Source organism: Rhinatrema bivittatum, chromosome 1 (genome assembly GCF_901001135.1).
Source record: "Rhinatrema bivittatum chromosome 1, aRhiBiv1.1, whole genome shotgun sequence".
Classification (NCBI taxonomy): domain Eukaryota; kingdom Metazoa; phylum Chordata; class Amphibia; order Gymnophiona; family Rhinatrematidae; genus Rhinatrema; species Rhinatrema bivittatum.
The window spans coordinates 145,016,885-145,038,912 of NC_042615.1; the positions used below are offsets into that span (position 1 = coordinate 145,016,885).

At 42.2% G+C, this 22,028-nt stretch overlaps 1 protein-coding gene across 2 annotated transcripts in view; it reads right to left on the reverse strand.

The window, feature by feature from the left end:
• Nucleotides 1–22,028, reverse strand: part of SLAIN2 (SLAIN motif family member 2) — a 123,803-nt gene that overhangs the window by 42,442 nt on the left and 59,333 nt on the right. For both annotated transcript variants that reach the window (XM_029588078.1, XM_029588089.1), the window contains exon 6: nucleotides 8,267–8,404. In XM_029588078.1, the coding sequence (XP_029443938.1) occupies nucleotides 8,267–8,404 (138 nt within the window). The remainder of the gene's footprint in view (nucleotides 1–8,266; nucleotides 8,405–22,028) is intronic.

Below are 22,028 nucleotides of genomic sequence, written 5' to 3' on the forward strand. Positions count from 1 at the left end.
ATCATTTGATGCTATATACTCTAACTCTCCCATATTATTTCTTAGACTTCTGGCATTGGCATACAGACATTTCAAAGTATGTTTTTTGTTTGTATTAACAACCTGCTTTTCAGTTGCTAGGGATAATTCAGAAATCATTAGCTTTGGTGATTTTTTAACATATAGGCACATGGACTATGTTTGCTTTTAATGGAATCTCTCTGTTGGGATGCCCTAACTCTCCTGTTTCATTAGTATCCTTCAAGGATACATTTCTCCGAACCATGCACTGCTGAGTGACTGTCGGCTTTCCCCCTTGTTCTAGTTTAAAAGCTGCTCTATCTCCTTTTTGAATGTTAGTGCCAGCAGCTTGGTTCCACCCTGGTTAAGGTGGAGCCCATCCTTTTGGAAAAGTCTCCCTTTTCCCCAAAGATTTCCCCAGTTCCTTATAAAGCTGAATCCCTCTTCCCTGCACCATCGTCTCATCCACGCATTGAAACTCTGGAGCTCTGCCTGCCTCTGGGGACCTGCACGTGGAACAGGAAGCATTTCAGAGAATGTCACCCTAGAGGTTCTGGATTTCAGCTTCCTACCTAAAATCCTAAATTTAGCTTCCAGAACCTCTCTCCCACATTTTCCTATGTCGCTGGTGCCCACATGTACCTCGACAGCCAGCTCCTCCCAGCACTGTCTATAATCCTATCTAGGTGACGCATGAGGTCTGCCACCTTCGCACCAGGCAGGCAAGTTACCGCTTAAAATCGACTGCCTAATTAACTGTACCATTAGACTGATATAGAAAGATTTTGGTCACAACCTCATAAACCTCGCGAGAATGAGCAAAGGTCCGATCCTGATCCTGGTAAAACCCCCAAAGTACAATCCAGGAGTAGATTGTGAGATCAGCTGATTGCTTGACCGCCTGAGCATCGGACCGAAGCGATAAGGTATACCCACCAATCGCCCTCCCTCCTGTCCACTAAGGCCTCCTTGCTCTCCGAATTTCCGGCCAGAAAGCGACAGATTGCAAACCTCCCGTTTGCCTGCCCTCCTTCTCATTTGCCACAACCTACCCGCTCTCCAAATTTCTAACTACCTCGGCCTCCTCCTCCCGAAGAACAGCTAACCGCAGCCTTCCCGACCTGCTGCTCTCTCTCACTTCCGGCTGTTGTGGCCTTCCTGCCTGCCAGCTCGACCTCACTCCCGACCGTTACCACCCTCCTGCTCACCTGCCTGTCTGTTGCGGCTTCCTCCTCCTAGGAAGCAGCGTGCTGAAAAAGACCTCGCACTGATGCATCCATCCTCTCGCTCACTCAAACTACCTTGGGCTGCCTACTCAAGGAGATCGGAGCAAGCAGCATTTGATGGATATAAGAGAGAGAAAGAGAAGATTGCATACAGCATGTCCTGATCCTCTGAGGAGGGGGGCAGGAGGTTGGGTACTTCAGCGACTACGATTGCTGCTGCTATTGTGAGGAGAAGGAGAGAGGAGGCGAGAAGAGGAAAGAGAAAAGAGGTAAGAAGGACAAAGAGAAAATAAGCGATAAGAGGGAGGAAAAAATTGAGAAGAAGGAGACGAGACTGAGACTGAGAGGGAGACAGAGAGGAGAAGAGACGAGGAGGCGAGACGAGGAGGCGAGAAGAGAGGAGAAGAGATAAGGAGGAGAGTACAGGTGAGAAGAAAAAGTAGGGTAGAGGTGAGAACACAGAGCAACTAAGCTGCCTTGATGAAGTGTGCAAAGGCAGGAAAGAACTATTGATCTGCTAATGTGAGAAGAGGGAGACGAGAGCTACTACACTTCAAAAGTGAGAAGAGTGAGGAGATAATTGCACTGGTGAGTGAGATAAAAATAGCCTGGAGAGGGCAACTGACCTCCTAAAGAGAAAAGAAAAAAGGAAAGAGCCACCACCCCACAACCCCGATCACTATAGAGGGCTGAGTGGACTGTGGAGATCGGTATATCCCCATCCAGCGAACCCATAATCTCCACCTGAGTTAACACCCTGATTAAACCACCTAATATCACCACTCCACATAAAATCTCAACCTGATAACACCTCCTGATTTAACAGACACCAAACTGAAGTCCCCACCTGAACAAAAGCACCACCAAAAGACACTGCCCAAGAACACCACTACACAAAGACACTACAAAATACTCTACCATTATAAAGCATCTGACATCACCTGCATCATTGGAGGAGAAGTCCATTAATGGCTATTAATCAATTTTACTTAGGGAATAGCCACTACTATTAAGTGCATCAGTAGCATGGGATCTTCTTAGTGTTTGGGTAATTGCCAGGTTCTTGTGGCCTGGTTTTGGCCTCTCTTGGAAACAGGATGCTGGGCTTGATGGACCCTTGGTCTGACCCAGCATGGCAATTTCTTATGTTCTTATGTTCTTTCCGTATCTCCCCCCCTGGTTGACTACCCCAAGGTTACCACCAATGTACTGGGAGACCACCCAAGAATACTACTTTGCTTTTATCTCAGAGTCATCACTATCTGTCATGGATTCAAAAATCAAAATAGATCCAACAGGTAATAGAAAAAATGGTGACCTAATGAATAACAAAAACAATAACAAAAACCTTAATAAGAATAATAAATTTCTACAATGCACAACAATCTTCCCAAAACATCAAAACCTGTTTACTGTTCACCCTACTACTACTGAACGCTCAATCTAAAACAAACAAACAAACAAAAAAAACCCCCCCAAAACTTATCAAGGATATTATAAATGAACACGCGCAAGTTAGGCGCATCGGCTGCCCTGCCTGCCCCGTGCATACCATCAGTCAAGAAGGGAAGATGGCGCAGACGCCCTCATGCGTAAGATGGCGCCCCCGAGGGTCTCCACGTTGGCCTAGCCCACGTTGGCCTAGCCCAACCAGGGCTGCTCAATCCGATCGGTGCTCCCTTTTACCTCGCCGGGAAGTAAATCAAATTGGTACGGCAATCCGAGCCTCAGAGACCGGAGACCTGATTTAAAGTTTGCTGCTTACCTGGTCTTGGCGTTTACTGATCAAGTGCCAGGATGGTCTCCAGCTGCGGGGGGAGAGGGCTTTACCTTCACCGCCGCGCTCTGTTTTGCACCTGCTGCCTTTCAGCCACTCTGGGGACTACGTCCACGCCGGGAACTGACCAAGGCTCACCTCTGAGGGATATCTGAAATCACCTCAGGAATTCTCAACTGGGGGAAGGACCCTTAGGTTTCACCGCAGCAGAGTGGGGCTCGATCTTCTTTAAGGTAAATTTTCTCTCTTTCTTTCTTCTTTGCTAACACTATTCTAGTCTATGGGATATTGTCTGCATCTGCTAGGAGACTGATAGATACTGAAGAGCTGAGGTTACTGCAGGGGTATATCTAGAGTGACGTCTGCTTTGAAATCTGACTCAGTCTCCCATCTGCTAGCAAAAGAGCACATAACCTACTGGTCCTGAGTCCATCTGGCTACACGCTAGGGAACTTACAATTTTCTGCATAACTGAAACCTGGCTAAATGACAAGGACAATGTACTCTTAAACAAATTATCTCATCCTAAATACGATCTATTCCATATTCCACGACAAAAGAGAAAAGGTGGTGGCCTACTAATAATTTGCAATAAAGAAATCAAATTTTGCCCACCATATGAAATTGCCATCTTAAAATCAAAGCAAATTAATATCGGATTAGTATACTGCCCACCTAGCTTACTCCAAAAAGACTGCTCACCCATTATTGAACTCTTCACAAAAGAATTCTGTACTCCAGAAACAAGAATAATCTTAGGATTGTTTAATCTACATGTAAACGCTTCACCAAGATCTCCTGCTTGTGACTTGTTCATTGACGCAATGGAGGCCTTAGGATGGACTCAACACATTTCTGAAGCCACATACAGAGCTGGCAACACTCTTGATTTAATTTTCGCAAATCCTAACTACTACAATATAAGTACTAAACACAAGACAATTCCCTAGTCTGACCACCATCTAATCAAAGCTGAGCTAATATGTAAAAAACTAATAACTACAAACTCTGAGATAAAACACACCATATCATTAAAAAAGAAAACAGAAATAGAAACACTAATGCATTAGAGATCAAAATTAATGATTTAAACCTAAACAGCTGCTACGAATCATTTAATTCATGGGAAAATATGATCAAAAATTGCAGATGAACATAGCCCTATACAAACAGTAACTATAAACAAAAACAAAGTAAATCAGAGAAAACGGAACCCCTGGCATAATGAAAAACTGAGAGAGTCCAAAAAACTACTAAGAAAACTAGAAAAAAGATGGCGAAAAAACCCCTACAGATGAATCATTTAGAAGATACAATTCTCACCTATCCCATTACAGAACACCAAAACAAATCAAAAAAAGATTATGCAAAGCAGATACATGGAATTATCTTTGACTCAAAACTCGTTTGAGACAGTTAAGAGTCTAATTAAAGACCCCTTTTCACATCATACAACAAACATCAATTTTACCAAAATGTCATGTAATGATTATGGCAACAGCACTAACAGAAAAAATTAAGATGCTGAATCAACAAATAACTTATTCCTACACTCCAATAGTAACATAAGATCTATTTCCACAAGACAAATGGTTATTATTTGACAAGTATCGAAACTGGAGATAAGCAAATTTATAACCAAACTTAAAACTGCTACACATCCACACTACTAAAACAAGTAAACCAGACAATAACCCCTACAATCACAATGCTAATCAACCTCACCCTTGAGGAAGGTTATATGCCCCAAGGTCTAAAACAAGCAGTTATAAGACTAATTTTAAAAAATAAATCTGGAAGACCTGATGATTGGAATAACTACTGTCCGATCTCCAACTTAACCTTCATTGCGAAAATCCTTGAAAAAGCAATCCTTACCCAACTCGAAAATCATCTGGAACATAAGATACTTTATCCTAACCAATTTGGATTCCGAAAAAAACATTCAACTGAAACTCTTCAATCCTTATCTAATCCTATTTTACGAGGTTTTGACTTAAACACAAACTGCCTAGTTCTAATTGATCTAACAGCTGCCTTTGACACTGTTGACCATAATATGATATGCCAACAGTTTAAAAACATCAGGATTGATGGAAATGTGCTAAAATGGTTCACCTCTTTCCTCGAAGATAGATCATTCTAAGTAAAACTTGATAAATATTTGTCTGACACCTTCCAAAGCACAACTGGAGTTCCACAAGGAGCTACCCATTTGCAAATTACTAACTGATCTGGGTTTAAACTTTGTTCTGTATGCAGATGATCTTCAATTCTATATCCCTCTAACCAAATCATTTGAAAAAACAACTTTTCTAATTTCTGAATTATATGATTAAAATAAAAGAAAAATTAGCTCAATGGAAATTTTCTATGAATCCCAAAAAAAACCCTGAATTAATTTGGTTAAGCAGCAACCCACAAAAAACTATTCAACCAGGGATAGATCTCAGAAGTTGCCAAGTAACCTCTGCTACCCAAGTGAGAGATCTAGGGGTCCAAATCGATGAAAATTTTACAATGAAAGCCCACATAAGCAAACTGATTAGATCTGGTTTCCACAGACTGCGAATTCTGAGCCAATTAAAACCTCTATTAAGCTCAACAGATTTCAGAATAGTTTTACAATCGCTCATTTTTTCAAACTTTGACTATCGTAATTTATTACTTCTAGGTCTTCCAACAAGTCACAAAACCCTTGCAACTACTACAAAATGCTGCTGCTAGATTATCTGGAGCAAGAAAATTTGACTACATCACCTCAATTCTGATGGCTCTAGACTGGATTCCTGTACAGTCAAGAATACATTATAAAATTCTAACTGTAATATACATCAACCTGAACAACAACAATCTGCTGGGAACATCATTCAAACCTCGCATCCCCCCCTAGAACTCTTGGATCACAGAACAAAGGCCTCCTTGAAATTCTGAATTTAAGAGGCTCTCATCTTACACTAACTAGAGATGGAGTGATCTCAATTGCCGGCTCAAAACTATGGAATTCCTTGCCAGAAGATTAACAGATAAAAAGAAATTAAAAAATGGCTAAAAAACTTGGCTATTCAAAAATGCCTTCTTGACTTTAAACGCCTAGCCCCCCATGACTCAGATAAATAATTCTTGATCAATTTCCCACCAACCCTCACTAATCCTTTTTATCTAGTTCTGTTTCTATGTTAGATGTCTACCTTTGTACTACTGCCTTTTCTAAGAATGTCTATCTACCCTGTAACACTTTATTTATGAATGTTTTACATGTAAACCGTTGTGAACTAGTGATTCTAACATGGAATGATGGTATACAAAACATTTAAATAAATAAAATAGACACCTTAGGAAAGAGAGCAAAATGCATCCTTTCCCACAAGTGGAAGAAAAAAAAAAAAAAAAAGAGTGAAGAGACCCATGCATGCTCAGAAAAATCCTGTCAGTTTTTCTGTCTTGGACAATGTCACCCAGTTGTGTGGCTGATGACTGTCCTGCTTGTCCATGCAGAATGGTTATTATGTATAATTATATACACAGAGTCCCCGCCTCTCCAGTTTCCTGTAGCAGCGTAAGGATAAATTCTTCAGTAAGAGTTAGATAATTGTGCAGATTTGTATTTTAAATATGAATTTCTACTTTAATTTATTAAAAAAATAAGTTTTCACCTTTGTGTGCTTGAATAATTTATTTTGATCTTTTTTGGGGAAAATGGACCTTGGGAAGTAGAGGGAGATGGAGAAGGGGTATCAAAGGGAGGGGAAGAGATGGAGATGAATGGGGAAGGAGAAGAGGAAAGATGTGGGGGAATCAGTAGCAGCAGGAGAGGGAAGGGGGAAAGATACATAGTAGGATCCTGGATCAAGGAGGAAAATTCACTTACTCACACACATCCAAATTCAATCCCCCTTTCTCTGATCCCCTCATACCACCCATTATTCCCCTTCTCCATAACCTCTTTCACCATCAGGGGGAGGGGGACAGGTAGAGCTAGAGGGAAATGCGGAAGAGCAGAGGAAAAGGGAAGGGAGAGGAGGATCCTTGATCAGAAGAGAGAGGGAGACAACTTCATTGGTACAGTTTCCAACAAACAGGCAACAACATTCAATGTAATAACAAATATTTCTGCATCTAAAATAAAACAGCTACAATGTCTTTTAACCCAAATCTGCAGTAACATACTACCAGCTATGAAACCTTATAAACTAACTATTCAACCGTATTTAAAAATTTTTGCTAATTTTTTGCATATCTTACCAGCTTAAAGTCTGTTATATGGCTGTTTTATCCCACAACTTATCTTATTTCTTTTTACTGAGGAGAAATTCTGCTTAGTCATAGCAACTTCAGCTGTGAGTAAAGCAAGTGAGCTAATCAGCCACTAGTTTGTGACCAGGAGAGATTGTAGCGGGTGATACAGCAAAATGGAGTTAATCCCGAAGAAGGAAACCACAGCAATTTTGCAAAGTTAGGTCATGCAGTCCAACAGATAAATGCAAAATCAGCAAAAGCTAGAGCCCTGGGTTTCAATGCTCAAAAGTAAGAACATCATCCATTAGCATTAAGAAGAAACAGACATGAAAGATTCACATACAACGCTTTTGAGAAAACAAGAGGCAGAAGTTCATATAGTAAAACAGTTACACTAAACTTATGACTTTAATAGCAGAAAAATACCTGAATTTATAATTTCACACTGATTTTCTTCTTTTATTTAATTGATGGCACCCTTGGAAACAATTTTATCTTATTTCTAGAGCATGTCTGCTTAGTGGACTTTTCTGCCTTTCTCCGACTCCGTGGCACAGATGTGGCTATATTCAGGCAGAGGCAACACCTCTGGCCAGCAGACTAAGTAAAATGGGTGCTGCCATGCCCTCACTAATGAGATCTTTCATGGGGTTATACAAATAAAAGGTATAATTGTTTCAGAAGGAATTCAAAATATTCTCTTGAACCTGACACCAGATACAAGGACAACAAAGTCAGTTCCATTTAATTTTTCTGGTACAGTTTCCAACTAATGGGCACCAATAACACTCAACCTGAAGAAAACAAATGTTCACGAAAACAAAGTTTGATGACGGGAAAGTAGGTATTCACCCAACCTACACCTATGAAAATGAGTTGGTTTCAAGCTGATGAGGTGAAGGTTTGGGAGTAGAATGAGAAGTGCCTGGCACACGCAGGGAAAGCCTTATACAATTTATGTGTCCATTTCTGGTCTGGGTATCTGTGACACGACCGGCTGCCACAGTACTGTATGGGCACTTACTTGCTGAGACCTGAGGTCGGGACACTCCTCCATTTGGCACTTGTAAGTTTGAGTCGCAACTTCTGCTATTTTTCACAGGCTCAGCAGGCTGGATAGCGGACGTCCTTGACAAGTTTGGAAGACTACGCCTTAGCTTTTCTGCATAAAGAAATAAAGCAAGTTAGAGCACAGACTGTGATGGAGAACATTATTTTGCTGGCATAAGCAAAGTGACTAAATTGACATTATGCTGAATAAATTTACTGCATTTTGACAGTTTAATTAAAGAATGTCAACTGTTTTTCCATGAGTTATACAATTCTAGCTGAGTATATTTGCAAACAGCATTGTACCTCATTAAAAATATACTAACTGACAAGGTGTTCTCATTCTTTCACCTCTCATATCATTCCGATCCCAAAAACATCTTACAAAGGTAGGAAACAGTATAAGTGTTGGAAGGATGATTGACTGATTAGGGTGAAAATCAGATATCGCCTTAGGCATTGTGGCTCTGCCCCGAACATTTGTAGCAAACTTCTGTTTGCAATTGGTAAAGTGCTCGAAGCAGCTGGTTTGCTTCTGTGACAAGGTAAGTAAAACAGATGCAGCTAAATAAAACAAGGAAATCTTCAAGAAAAATATGACCAGAGAACTTTGATAACACGGCTGAAATGGAATAAATGCCTGCAACAACTAAACAAATAAAACGCCGAGCCTGCTAGCAGAATTTTAAAAAGCAACAATTTAAATAATTTCCAGGGGTGATCCAGGAAACTATAAACTGGTGAGCCTGACAGTGCTGGGAAAAATGGTAGAAGTTATCCTTAAAAATAAAATGACTGATCACAAACAGGTATGGTTTAATGGGGGACAGCCTTAACAATTTACTAGATTTTTTATGAAGGTGTAAATAAACAGGCAAATAAAGATGAGTTGGTTGATAAGAATATAAGAAGTTGCCAACCTGGGTCAGACCGAGGGCCATTCAAGCACATCATCCTGTTTCCAACGGCGGCCAATCCAGGATACAAGTACCTGGCAAGTACACTAATATTAAATAGATCCAATGCTACTAATACTGGTAATAAGCAGTGGCTATTTCCTAAGACAACTTGACTAACAGCAGTTTATGGAACTTCTCCTCCAGGAACTTGTCCAGCTGAGACCTATTGACTCAGCTGCAGGAACAATTTCCTCCTGGCTTGGGTTGACCGTGCTACACTGGGGAAATGTTTTGATTTCTTGTCCATGAAAAAAAAACAACATAGCCTTATTTTGAATGTATAGCTTCAGCACCAAGTCCTTAGCCAATTCACTGCCAAAGGACACTAGTAGGCTGCGTGCAGAGAAAACTCTGTGATATAGTGTGCTTGGATTTTCAGAAGGCATTTGACAAAGTCTCTCATGAAAGACTCCTCAGGAAACTGGGAGATCATGGGACAGAAGACAGGTTTCTATCAGGAATTGGTAACGGATTTAAAAAAGTAGGAAAACAGAGGACAGGACTAAATGGTTGATTTCCAAATGGAGAAAGGTTGATAATGGAGTGCCTTAGAGGTCTGTACTTGGGACCTGTGTTATTTAGCATATTCATAAATGATCTAGAAAAGGGAACAGCGAGTAAGGTGACCAGATTTGCAGATATCACAAAATTGTTTTGAGTTGTTAAAAGAGCAGCAGATTGTGAGGAACTGCAGAAGGACCTTCTGACTAGGAGACTGGGCATCTAAATGGTAGATACAATTTAATGTAAACAAGTGCAAAGTAATGCACATAGGGAAAAATAATCCCAACTTAGAGGTACACTATGTTGGGTTCCGTTTCAGGAGTCACGACCCAGAGAAAGGACCTCGGAGTCCTTGTGGACAATCGGTATGTGGCAGTGGTCAAAAAGACAAATAGAATGTTAGGAATTATTTGGAAAGGAATTAAGAACAAAACTGAAAATATCATGCTTTTGTATAAATCCATGGTGCAACTGCACCTTGAGTATCATTGTGCAGCTCTGGTCACCCCATCTCAAAAAAAAGACATAATGAGCATAAAAATACATACAGAAAACAGTGACAAAAATGATGAAGAGAACAGAAAAGCTCCCCTATGGAGAAAGGCTAAACAAGTTAGGGTTCTTTAGCTTGGAGAAGAGAAAACCGAGGGGATGTGATTGAGATTTATAAAATCATGAGTGAAGTGGAATGAGTAAATGGTGAATGATTGCTTACCCTTTTAAACAACAAGATTTAGGGGACACTCCATGAAACTAGCAATCTGCAGTTTTAAAACAAATCATAGGAAGTATTTTTTCACTCAGTGCACAATCAAGCCATGGAATTTGTTGCCAAAGGACGTGGTCAAGACAATTAACACAGTGGAATTTAAAAGGGGTTTGGACAAGTCCATAAACAGTTATTAGCCAGATAGACTCGGGAAAGCCAGTGCATATCTCTGGGAGAGAAACATTAACTATTTTGGGATCTGCTGGGTACTTGTGACCCAGATTGAGACAGGATTCTGGGCTCAATGGTCCTGGGTCTGACCCAGCAGAGCATTTCTTATTTTCCAAAAACCTACCTAAGATACTAAACTGTTGTTTTTTTTTAGGAATTGACTTGAAAAGCAGGGTCGCTGAAGATGACATTTAATATCGGAGGAGGAAAACAAAATGAGGGGAGCAGCTAGCCAAAATAATCTAGGAATCAGGGCAAAAACTGCATCCTTCCTTGTAAACTTTGTGTTCTGTAATTTTGTATTTATTTTTCAATTTTGCTCATCTTTGTCATTTTTTAGCTCATTCTGTCTCCTCCCCTTTTTTCCAACCTTTAGCCTCAATTTCCAAGCTCTCTTCCTCCCCTGCAGCCTGTCATCCATCTCTTCTGTGGGCCAGAGAGCAGCCCACGGCTGCAGTGGCTCCTCCCAACATGAGATTCCACAGCTCTTCTGGTCTGGGCCCACCACATTTTCTGGCCTGTCTTAGCACAGTGGCTTCTCCCGAGTCAGAGAAAGGCACAAGTTGACAATTTTCCAGTATCTGGAAATTTTCTATCCTTGTCTTTAAGAGTGAGAAAATGAGGATAAAGCTAGAAAGAAAAGAGTCTTCAACACTGCAGTAGTAACAGAAAATGGGTAAGCCAGTTGAGCCTTAGAGTTTTTATCTGCCGTTGCGTTCTGTTTTCTATGGTCGAAATGTTAGAAAGATGAGAATTGAGGCATGATTTCTATACTGCTGAATAATTATCAAGTTGTCTGTCTTTATGAGCTGGTTGTAAGGACTAAACAACTTGTATGTAAAAGGCTTGGCCAGTAACAAAAAAATTGAAGCCTTGACCAGTAGGAATTTTTTAAATGAAAATGTATTGGATTAGATCTAGCAGCAAACTCCACCTTCCACTGCTTCCCCAATAGGGAAAAGGAAGCATCTTCAAAATGTTTGTTAGTAGTAGCTACTGTGGTCATCTTCCAAATGTTTTTATATAATGCTATTTAGACAGAAGTAGGATTCAAAAGTCAGATTTAGAGTCCAGCGCAAGATGGTGTCTTACGACGTGCTAAGAGGAGCTCTGCACCATTTAGAGTTTTTCTCTTGTGAATTTTGTTTCTTCGATATGGTTAAGTGGAAGAGAAAACTTCAAGGGGGGTTACCACTATTCACCTGCAGTCTACCCCGATGCGGCAAACGGTAATTCCTGAGCTTTTCCACTTTTCTCAGTCTATGTTGGGACTGGTCTAGTTGGCACTGGATCTGAGGGGGTTCAGCACCTAGAGATAGATGCGAAGTCTCGCAGAGCCCAGACATCAGGATTCCTCCCTCCTTGGCATTCTCCGCTATTGCATCCATCAGCAAGTGCCTCAGACCTGGTGGTTTGTGACCAGGTTGGCAGTACAAGGGGTGTGTGGTGGTATATCAAGGAACATCTATTGGGGTGGCTGACCAAGGAGATTGGAGCCGGTAACATGTTGATTGCGAAAATGTTTCGGATGTTGGTTAACAACGATCTCTCTCCAAGGCAAGTGTCATCCATTTCTCGCCTTTTGCAGCTTCCAACTTGTATCCAGGTTTGTGTCCTCTGATCCCAGCTGTCAGACCCAGTATATGGATAGTTTCCTCATTAGTGGAACTCTCACTGTCCTCTTTGACTGGTACAATTAATGAAATGCACAGCTAGACCCAGCCTCAGGAAGGACTATTGAGGTCCCAATTCTGAGAAAATTGGGGAACTAAAACAAAACACCATGAAATTATCAGCAGTGCAGGCTTCCCTTGTCCAGGACAGGAATGTGATTCATCGCAGGATAGAGAATCTTGAAAATTCCACTAGAAATATGAAGCTTCACATGTTAAACTTTCTGTGATAGTCATGATATCCCCAGCTGAACTTTTTAAATCTTATATGCAGGATGTACTTGGCCTCTCTCGCAGTACCCATGGCTGCCATTGTTAAAGTTTTTTACCTCCCTAGTGGGAGAGGGACGGCAGGTGCTGATAACATCCTCAGGAGGGAGAAGCTTTGGATATTACAGCTATTCAATCCAGTGGGAGCACTGAGAGTAGAGGATCACCTTGCTAGTGGCTGAAAGGAATCAGTAAGTTTTTGCTTGGGAAATTTTCTTTTTATTAAAGTATTGGGGCGAAGTTAACTATTTGGAAATATTATTGAGTGTATTTGTGCTTTTAATAGTCAGTAAGGCAGCGAATAAACAGACGTTAGAGTGTTTGTATATTCAAAACAAAAAAAGGTAGCCAGAAGCTAGAAATAAGCTAAGAGCAGTGTATACCTAAGTAAAAAGGTTGAAAAGTTCAGTTCAGTTACTCACCTTGGAAAAGTGTTGAGTAGTGTGATTTGGTTTGATTAGGTACCAACATTTGTTAATCAAGAGAGCAGTGAGTCACTCTGGCTGACTAACTGAAGTTAGACTGTTTAAACCCCATGAAAAGCATATGAATAGAGCGAAAAAACAGACGGGGCACCAAGTCTCAATCTTTCATAGAGGAAAACGTCACCAAAAGAATGGCCCTATGTGCCTTATCAATCACTGTTGATTCCAGAATAAGAACATGCCATACTGGGTCAGACCAAGGGTCCCATCAAGCCCAGCATCCTGTTTCCAACAGTGGCCAATCCAGGCCATAAGAACCTGGCAAGTACCCAAAAACTAAGTCTATTCCATGTTACCTTTGCTAGTAATAGCAGTAGCTATTTTCTAAGTCAACTTAATTAATAGCAGGTAATGAACTTCTCCTCCAAGATCTTATCCAATCCTTTTTTAAACACAGCTATACTAACTGCACTAACCACATCCTCTGGCAACAAATTCCAGAGCTTAATTGTACATAGAGAAAAAATAATTTTCTCCAATTTATTTTAAATGTGCTACTTGCTAACTTCATGGAGTGCCCCTAGTTGTTCTGTTATCTAAAAGAAAAACAACAGATTCACATTTACCCATTCTAGCCCTCTTATGATTTTATAGACCTCTATCATATCCCCCCCCCCCTCAGCCGTCCCTTCTCCAAGCTGAACAGCCCCTAACCTGTTTAGCCTATCCTCATAGGGAGCTGTCCTATCCCCTTTATCATTTTGGTTGCCCTTCTCTGTATCTTCTCCAGTGCAACTTTTTTGAGATGCAGTGACCACTGTTACTTCCTTGAAGCTATTGTGGGTTTTAAAAAATTCTGCTTATCACATGCTCATCTGATCACATAATTGTTCCATGGCAATGACATGCTGTACTATATGCAGAAGTCAGTCAGTGGTCTAAATTTGATTCACAGTATTGCTATAACAGTTTTTACAGTTAATGAATTCCCAGTACATACCGCTGCCTGTTCTGTGCTAGGTAAACATCTTTACTACATGACAAGATGTAGTCATCCTGAATCTGATGCTGCTCTGATTGAGTAAACACTCATATATGAGTTCCAGCCCTCCGACAAGGCAGACACTGTTGGATTAAGAGTAATTGCCAAAGCTGCACACTGTGGTAATCAAAACTGTACTTCCACTGTGAAAAACACTCTAAAATGTCCTCAATTACAAAGCATGATAGAAATAAATGCTTAGGATGTAATAAGGATAAAATACAGGAAAGTGAATTATAAAGTACAAAATGAAAGTCCCTAATCTGTTACAGGGGTTCTCCATAGACAGTAGGATAAAATCAGACAAAAGGGGGAGGGGGGGTGACATTATCCAATGGTACTGAAGTAAGCAGAGTTGTGCATCTCTAACAGGTGTTCTCCTAGGATAGCAGGACGTTAGTCCTCACACATGGGCAACATCATCAGATGCAGCCCGGCACGGAAAACTTCTATCATAAGAACATAAGAAATTGTCATGCTGGGTCAGACCAAAGGTCCATCGAGCCCAGCATCCTGTTTCCAACAGAGGCCAAACTAGGCCACAAGAACCTGGCAATTACCCAAACACTAAGAAGATCCCATGCTACTGATGCAACCAATAGCAGTGGCTATTCCCTAATTAAACTTGATTAATAGCAGTTAATGAACTTCTCCTCCAAGAACTTATCCAAACCTTTTTTGAACCCAACTACAATAACTGCACATTTGAGCATGGAAGCCCCCAGTTTTCTTTTGAATCAGAAATTACCAGGAGTAGAAACCCCACCCCAACTGTCCTGGGGGGACAGGCTCGACCATCCTGGCTGTTATTAGGGTCTCCTGACATGATGATGGTCCCCAAAAGGGGCTCGGCAGAGAATCTGGCGGGACATCCAGATGGAGAAGGGATGGCTGAGGGATGAATGATAGAGTCTTTAAAATCGCGAGAGGTCTAGAACAGGTAAATGTGAATCAGTTATTTACTCTTTCGGATAATAGGACTAAGGGGCACTCCATGAAGTTAGCAAGTAGCACATTTAAGACTAATTGGAGAAAATTCTTTCACTCAATGCACAATTAAGCTCTGGAATGTGTTGCCAGAAGATGTGGTTAGTGCAGTTAGAGTAGCTGGGTTTAAAAACGGATTGGATAAGTTCTTGGAGGAGAAGTCCATTAACTGCTATTAATCAAGCTGACTTAGGGAATAGCCACTGTTATTACTAACATCAGTAGTATGGGATCTACTTAGTGTCTGGGTACTTAACCAGGTACTTGTAGCCTGAATTGGCCACTGTTGGAAACAGGATGTTGGGCTTGATGGACCCTTGGTCTGACCCAGTATGGCAACTTTTTATGTTCTTATGCACTATGTATAGAACCCACTTGTCTGAGGTGATCCCTGGCCATCGATCCGCAAAGAATTGTAGCCAATCTCCGACCAGCGGGTTTCACGGCATGGGGGCGGGTGGCTGGCTTCTGCTTCCTCCCTACCAGTCAAAGCCCTGTGGCTGGGCTCAGCTGAGGAGCTGGCCGTGGCTTGGGTGCTCGTTGCTGCCTGGAACGGCCCCAAGAGCTCACTCTCTGTGGGCAGCAGCAAGACATAAGCAGGTAATACTTCCTCTGACGATAGAATGATCGCGGCCTTTGGTGCGTTGACCTCCTAGCCAAAGATGGTGGGGTCAGAGGTACCGGCGGAAAGATGTTGAAAAGTCTTATGATGGTCTCGCAACCGAGCCACTGCATCCCTCACCTTATCGCCAAAAACATTTTTACCATTACACGGCAAGTCAGCGGGCCTCTCCTGCACATACGGCTCGAGGTCAGAGACCCGGAGTTAAGCTATCCTGCAGATGCCAATCCCAGCAGCCGCAACTCTTTTTGCCGTTCAAAGACATCGTATGTGGCGCGTACCTCTTGCTTCCCACATTCAAGGCCCTGATGCACGACCACCAATAGAGCGTCCTGCTGCTGCTGGGGCACACGGTTGGCCACCTCCTGAACCTGTTTCCAGAGGTTATGGGAGTACTGAGTTGTATAGAGCTGATAGGAGGCTATTCGGGCTATCAGCATGGTGCCCTGCAAGACCTTTGTATTCAGCGCATCCAGTGCCCTATGTTCCCTCCCTTGGGGAGCCAAGGCATGGGTCCAGGAGTACTTGACCTTTTTCAGCGCAGACTCAACCACTACTGATTGGTGGGGGAGCTGACGCTTTTCAAAACCAGTGGCATGCTGGACCAGGGACACCCCATCCGCCTTTCTATTTACAGGCAGAACCGTGAGGGGGTACTCCCAAATCTTAAGGAAAGAGTATGCCGAGAAGAACAAGGCGCTCCAAAAGCGTCTCCGGCAGGGTGGCCTCAGCCAAGGACAGCAAGAACATGATCCACTGCCAACTGCACCCTGCGCTCCAGCTCCTTCTCAAAGGTCACCAAAGACCTTTGAGAAGGATTCTGGAGACACCAGAATTGTCTGTGCTGGAGGAGGGGTGGCACGATCCTCCTCGGAGCCTCGAGGGAGATTGGTACCCAGCATCAGAGTCGGTGGGGACCACCCCGTAGCCCCGGCATCAATGGAGGGCATAACCTCCTCGCCTTGGGGGGCATCGCAGCAAGAATTGGCGCCATCCCGAGCACTGCTCCGTGTGCTGACGGCGACTGATAGCGATGCTTTCTTGATTTCCCACGGTGCTCGGCCCGGTCTTTCCCCAGCGCCTAGGTGGCAGGTGAAGATCCAGATGTCTTCGACCTAGAAGAATCAGAAGAGGCTCAATCCTCAGCCTCCCGCTCCTCCAGGATCACCAGGGGAGGGTGAGGATCAGTGCCCCCGATCCTTTGGTGTTTAGGACACAGACATCGAAGGCTCAGTCCTCTTAGGGCTGAACAGCTTCTCCATTTTATCGAGGCAGGCCCGCCAGCCCTTGGGGGTCATCTGGTCACAGAGGCGGCACCCCTGAACGTCGTGGGATGGCCCCAGGCAGAGGATGCACACCTTGTGTGGATCTGTAATAGATATAGCCCGAGGGCACTGGGGGCCACAGACGAAAACCTGACGACACCATGACAAAAAAATAAGGCTGGCAAATGGACGATGGCCTGTAGGCCCTGAAGGACTCTGCTATGGGAAACTGACCGTACCGCAAGACTAAGGCCAGGTGGAACAGAGGGGACCTGGTGCAGGAACAAGGCAAAAAATAGCCAAAAAATGGATTCGTTTTCCAGAAAAAGAGCACGAACTCCAAGACTGTGAGACATCAGCTCTGCGGAAAAAAAAAAAAGTGAAGAGGGACCCCGCTTGGACACGTGGCTTAGGGCATGCTGAGCATGCTCAGTGTGCCAGTCAAAGTTCTAGAAACTTTGACAGAAGTTTTCTGTGCCGGGCTCCATCGGATGTCACCCATGTGTGAGGACAACCATCCTACTTGTACTAGGAGGATTAGCATTCTCTCTCTATGATTTTCTGAGCATGTGAAGGAGTTCCCATGCAGTAGCTACCTCACAAGTCTCCTGAGTTTAACACAGAGCTTAGGAGTCAACTTCCCTGGAAAGTGGGTGGGTATTTATGTGGAATTTATCCTGCTCTCTACAGGAAAAACCAGTTATAGGTAAGCAACTTCACTTTCTCCAGCAAGATAAATCAGCCACACAACTTGGGAATCCCAAACTGAGGGTTGCCCTGTTCTGTGTTTAGTGTTCCTTCTGTAGGGCAATGCAAATGAGTCACATTTGGGCGAGGGAGGGGAGCAGACTATTAATTGGAAAGGCACTTTAGAACTGCTTGACCAAATGCACTGTCTAAAACATTGTCAAGACAACAGTGAGATGTGAAGTTGTGAATGGAAGACCGTGTTACAGCTCACCATATTACAGCTCTACACATTTCTTCAATAGAAACTGATGTGAGATGGACAACAGATTTTGCCCCAGCTCTGACTTGATGTGCTTTCATTGAATCGTTTAGCTGCAATCCTAGACTATAGCAATAAGAAATGCAGTCTTCTAGCCAATTTGATGAAGTTCTTTTAGCTAGTGCAGTTCCTAATCTGTTGGGATGAAAGGAAATGAAGACCTGAGTGGATTGATGGTGTGGCTATGTTCTTTTCATATAGTAAGCCAGAACCCTTTTGCAGTCCACAGTGTGCAAGGCCTGCTCAACTTTGTGAGTATATGACCTTGGGAAGTACTACAGATTGATTGATGTGGAAAGCTAATACCACTTTAGATAAACATTTTTGGGTGAGTACAAAGGACTATTGTGGAAGAACTGGAGGTATGAACATAAGATACAAGTGCCTGAAGCTCACTTACTCTTCAGATCAATATGACCAACTAGGAAAATTACTTTCTAGGTCAGATATTTCAGCTCTGTTGATTCTGTGAGCTCCAAAATGTGACTTCATGTCAGGCTAGGGCTTGGCAAGATGTAAGACATGGTTCTAAGTCAAGACTGTCAGGTTCCTATCCACAGGATATGAAACATTAAATTGTCCTGTGACAAAAGTACTGTACACAGCACTGTGTCAAGTTTATTGGGCTCATGCGTAAGTGATCATCTATGAAATTCACATTAATGGAAGTGTTTTTCTTCAGTATTATTTTATTTGCATTTATAACATTTTAAGTTCAAAGAACTTGAGACATATGACTAAAACAGAGTACCGAATAAAAGATCTATGAATTATTCAACATTGATTTATGATGGTCATTTGAATCATGAGGATCTGATGAGTTTTTTCAAACATCTTTGTGGATATTATTTTATCTTCTCATTCAATGCAAGGTTTATTCATAACCTAAAAATAAGTTCCCTTCACCTTCATTAACTTGAACACAACATATAACAGTGTGTTCACAATACTCACAATCCAATCTAGAATAGAATATTCCAGTTCACTTTCACATATATTACAGATACTACCAGAAGCTCAGCAGGATAGCTTCACAGGCACAAGAGGTCAGATGGGGTTACAGATCTTCCTGACCTGGGATTCACAGCATGGCTTGCAGCCCTCAAGTTGCTGGGAACAAGTTGCTACTGATCCCTTATAAAACTCTGAGGCCCAATCTATTCCTTGGGGACAGGTTGAAGGCCTGGGCTGGAAACAAGTATGGTGTGCCAACTGAAAAATGAGATAACAGATGCAGACCTAATAACTGTGATTCAGGTGTTAGGTATAAACTTGATTACTGTTGTGATTTGGGTTTGCCAAAAATGATGATGCAAGTGATGTAGTTGATACAGAATGCAGCTACTAGGTTATTACAGAGGCTAAATATTGTGAGTACATTACTGCAGTTTTTTATGCCTTACATTGGCTGCTTGTGCAGGAAAGAACACAGTTTAAGACGCTGACTTTAATACATAAGGCGGTTAAAGGGGTTGATTAATCCTTATGTAACTATCCATACTCTTCCTTCTACAGATCACATGATGTTAGAAATATATCCATTAAGGATTATAAGCTTCAGAAGATAAGGAATAAGGCATTTTCTGTATTTGCTCCAACTTTATGGAACAAGTTAGAAAGGGATGTGAGGGAAGGCTGATTTATCTACATTTTAGAAAGACTGAAGGCTGAGTTGTTTAGGTAAGTGTATAAAAGACTAATTTTATGAAAGTATGTTTTCTGCAAAAGTCTGCATTTATATTTTTACAATACAAGTATGTTATTTTATGATTGTTTTACTGTAATCCGCAATGAACAGATTTTAAGGAATATGTATAAAACAAGATAAATTAAATATGTAGCCTTCTCTGCTTACTTGGCTGCAAATGTAAAGTTCCACCCTATGACTCATGGGCAGGGCTCCAGCCCTCTGACAGGGCAGACTCCATTTCAGAACTGGGCCTGGCTCTTTTTCCTCTTTATACTTTATGAACTGAGTAAGAGCTACATTGAAATCCCATGGAAGTGGCAGCTATTTGATCGGGTGCCATAATCACTTCACGTTATGATGGCTGCACCGAATGACGGTATATAAAACTAATAAATAAATAAATAAATGACCTTTGACACTAACGGATGGATTGATACAAGATTCCCTTTTATGTGGTGATGATAGGCTACTACCGCACTGAGATGAACCTTTACTGAGGTGGTCTTTAGCCCAGATGATGAAAAGTGGAATAGGTTATTTAAGAGACTTTGTGGAGAGCATGTGAAAAGATCTGGCTTTTCCTGAAGGCGTTAAAGGGATAATTGTTTCCACTAGAAGCCATACAATTTTCTGGTGGATTGCTTCCCGGACACTATCAGGATCTCATGAATAATTTGGAGCGATGCCACTAATGAGCACTCAACATCTATGCGTGAGGGCTAAGGACCAGACGTTGGTGAAGAATTTTCCCTTGGTCCTGAGTTATTAGCACTGGACGTTCCACTAGATGGATTGGCACCTAAGCTGATAGAGATGAGAAAACCATATCTGGTGTGGCCAAGATGGGGCTATGAGGATTATTGTAGCCTTGTCTTGCTTTATTTTCTAATGCACCTTGGAAATTAGAGCAATGGAAAAATAGGCATCTAGCAGTCTTCTTTCCCAGTTTATGTTGATGTGTCTGCTGACACCCTGTATTTATATGGCCTCCTGGAGCAGTACTGATGAACCTTCCTCTGATGCGAAGAGATCAATTTTTGTAATTCTCCAGTCCTGGAAAATATCATTGGCTATCTTCTCGATTATAGACAATTTGGAAGGTTCGAGATAATGACAGGGTGTTTGCCCATACATTCTGCATCCCAGGCAGGTATAATGCCAAAATTATTTTTTCAGATACGACCAGTCCCATATCTTGATTGTTTCCTTGCAGATGGAATAGGATCCCTCATTGCCACCTAATTATCTGTCTGAATTAAGATGGTTTTCCCTGACAGAATGTTGCTGAAAAAGCTTTTGAAGCACTGAAAATTGCCCTTAATTCAAGACAACTGATATGGCAAAACTTCTCTTTTTGTTCATGTTCTCTGAGTGTGCAGCGAGAACATGAGCTCAAAAGCCCAGGACTGATGCATTGGGAAATGCTCTTCGCCTGGAGATGACTTATGTAAGCACTTTAAGGGAGACAGAGACCTCTGGTTGAGAATGATGGTTTTCTAATCTTGAGAGAGCACATGAACCCTCCCCCCTTTGAACTAAAGTGGTGAAAATGCCTGAATTAAGATGGGGCTGGAGTCCATAACACCTCCAAGACAGGACTTGGCTCTTTGAAAGGTGTCAACACCTGAGGCACATTAAAGAAAACATTTTTCGTGAACTGCTGAAAATATCCCCTAAAGCTGCCCACCCTCTGGAGGTCAGATGAACCTACTAGGAAGGACATCCTTTTCAAGCAGAAGTACTGGGGGTGAAACTAACTTCTTTGAAGACATTGTCAGTGCCAAAAGCTACTTTTAGGTTGTCTGCAGGTGATATCAGCACCAACAATATCTGTGGTGTTTATGAACTCGGCACCACATACACATATCACACCGTATTGGCAAGAACAGATGCTGAGCTGGATTTGGGTTCCAAATCCTCCTCGTGGGCCAGCATCGATTTCTGCTGTGCTGATGGCTGTGGCACCATGTCACTTTTCATTTTCTTAGCATTATGATTGTCCCAAGATAGCAAACTATGCCTATGCAATTCTAGTTATGAGAAGGCACCCAGTCTTGGGGAGAATTTACCTCCTGAATCAGGCATTCTGGGGTCAAGGCACCACGACAATGCCTTGTCATGGTGCCTAGGCATGTCTGGATCCTTATGGTATCCATGCTTGTACCCTTCAACCTCCTCAGCAGAAGTCGTCTTATAACTAGCAGAATGCGCCTTGCATCCCAGGTCTCTAACTGAATTGGAGAACATCCAAGGCCCCACCCTTTCTTCCCATATCCTTTACTTTTCATGGAGAGGAGGTGGAATGATTAAAGGAATTCTGAATTTCAAACTCCTCATTTTCCTGGCTTTC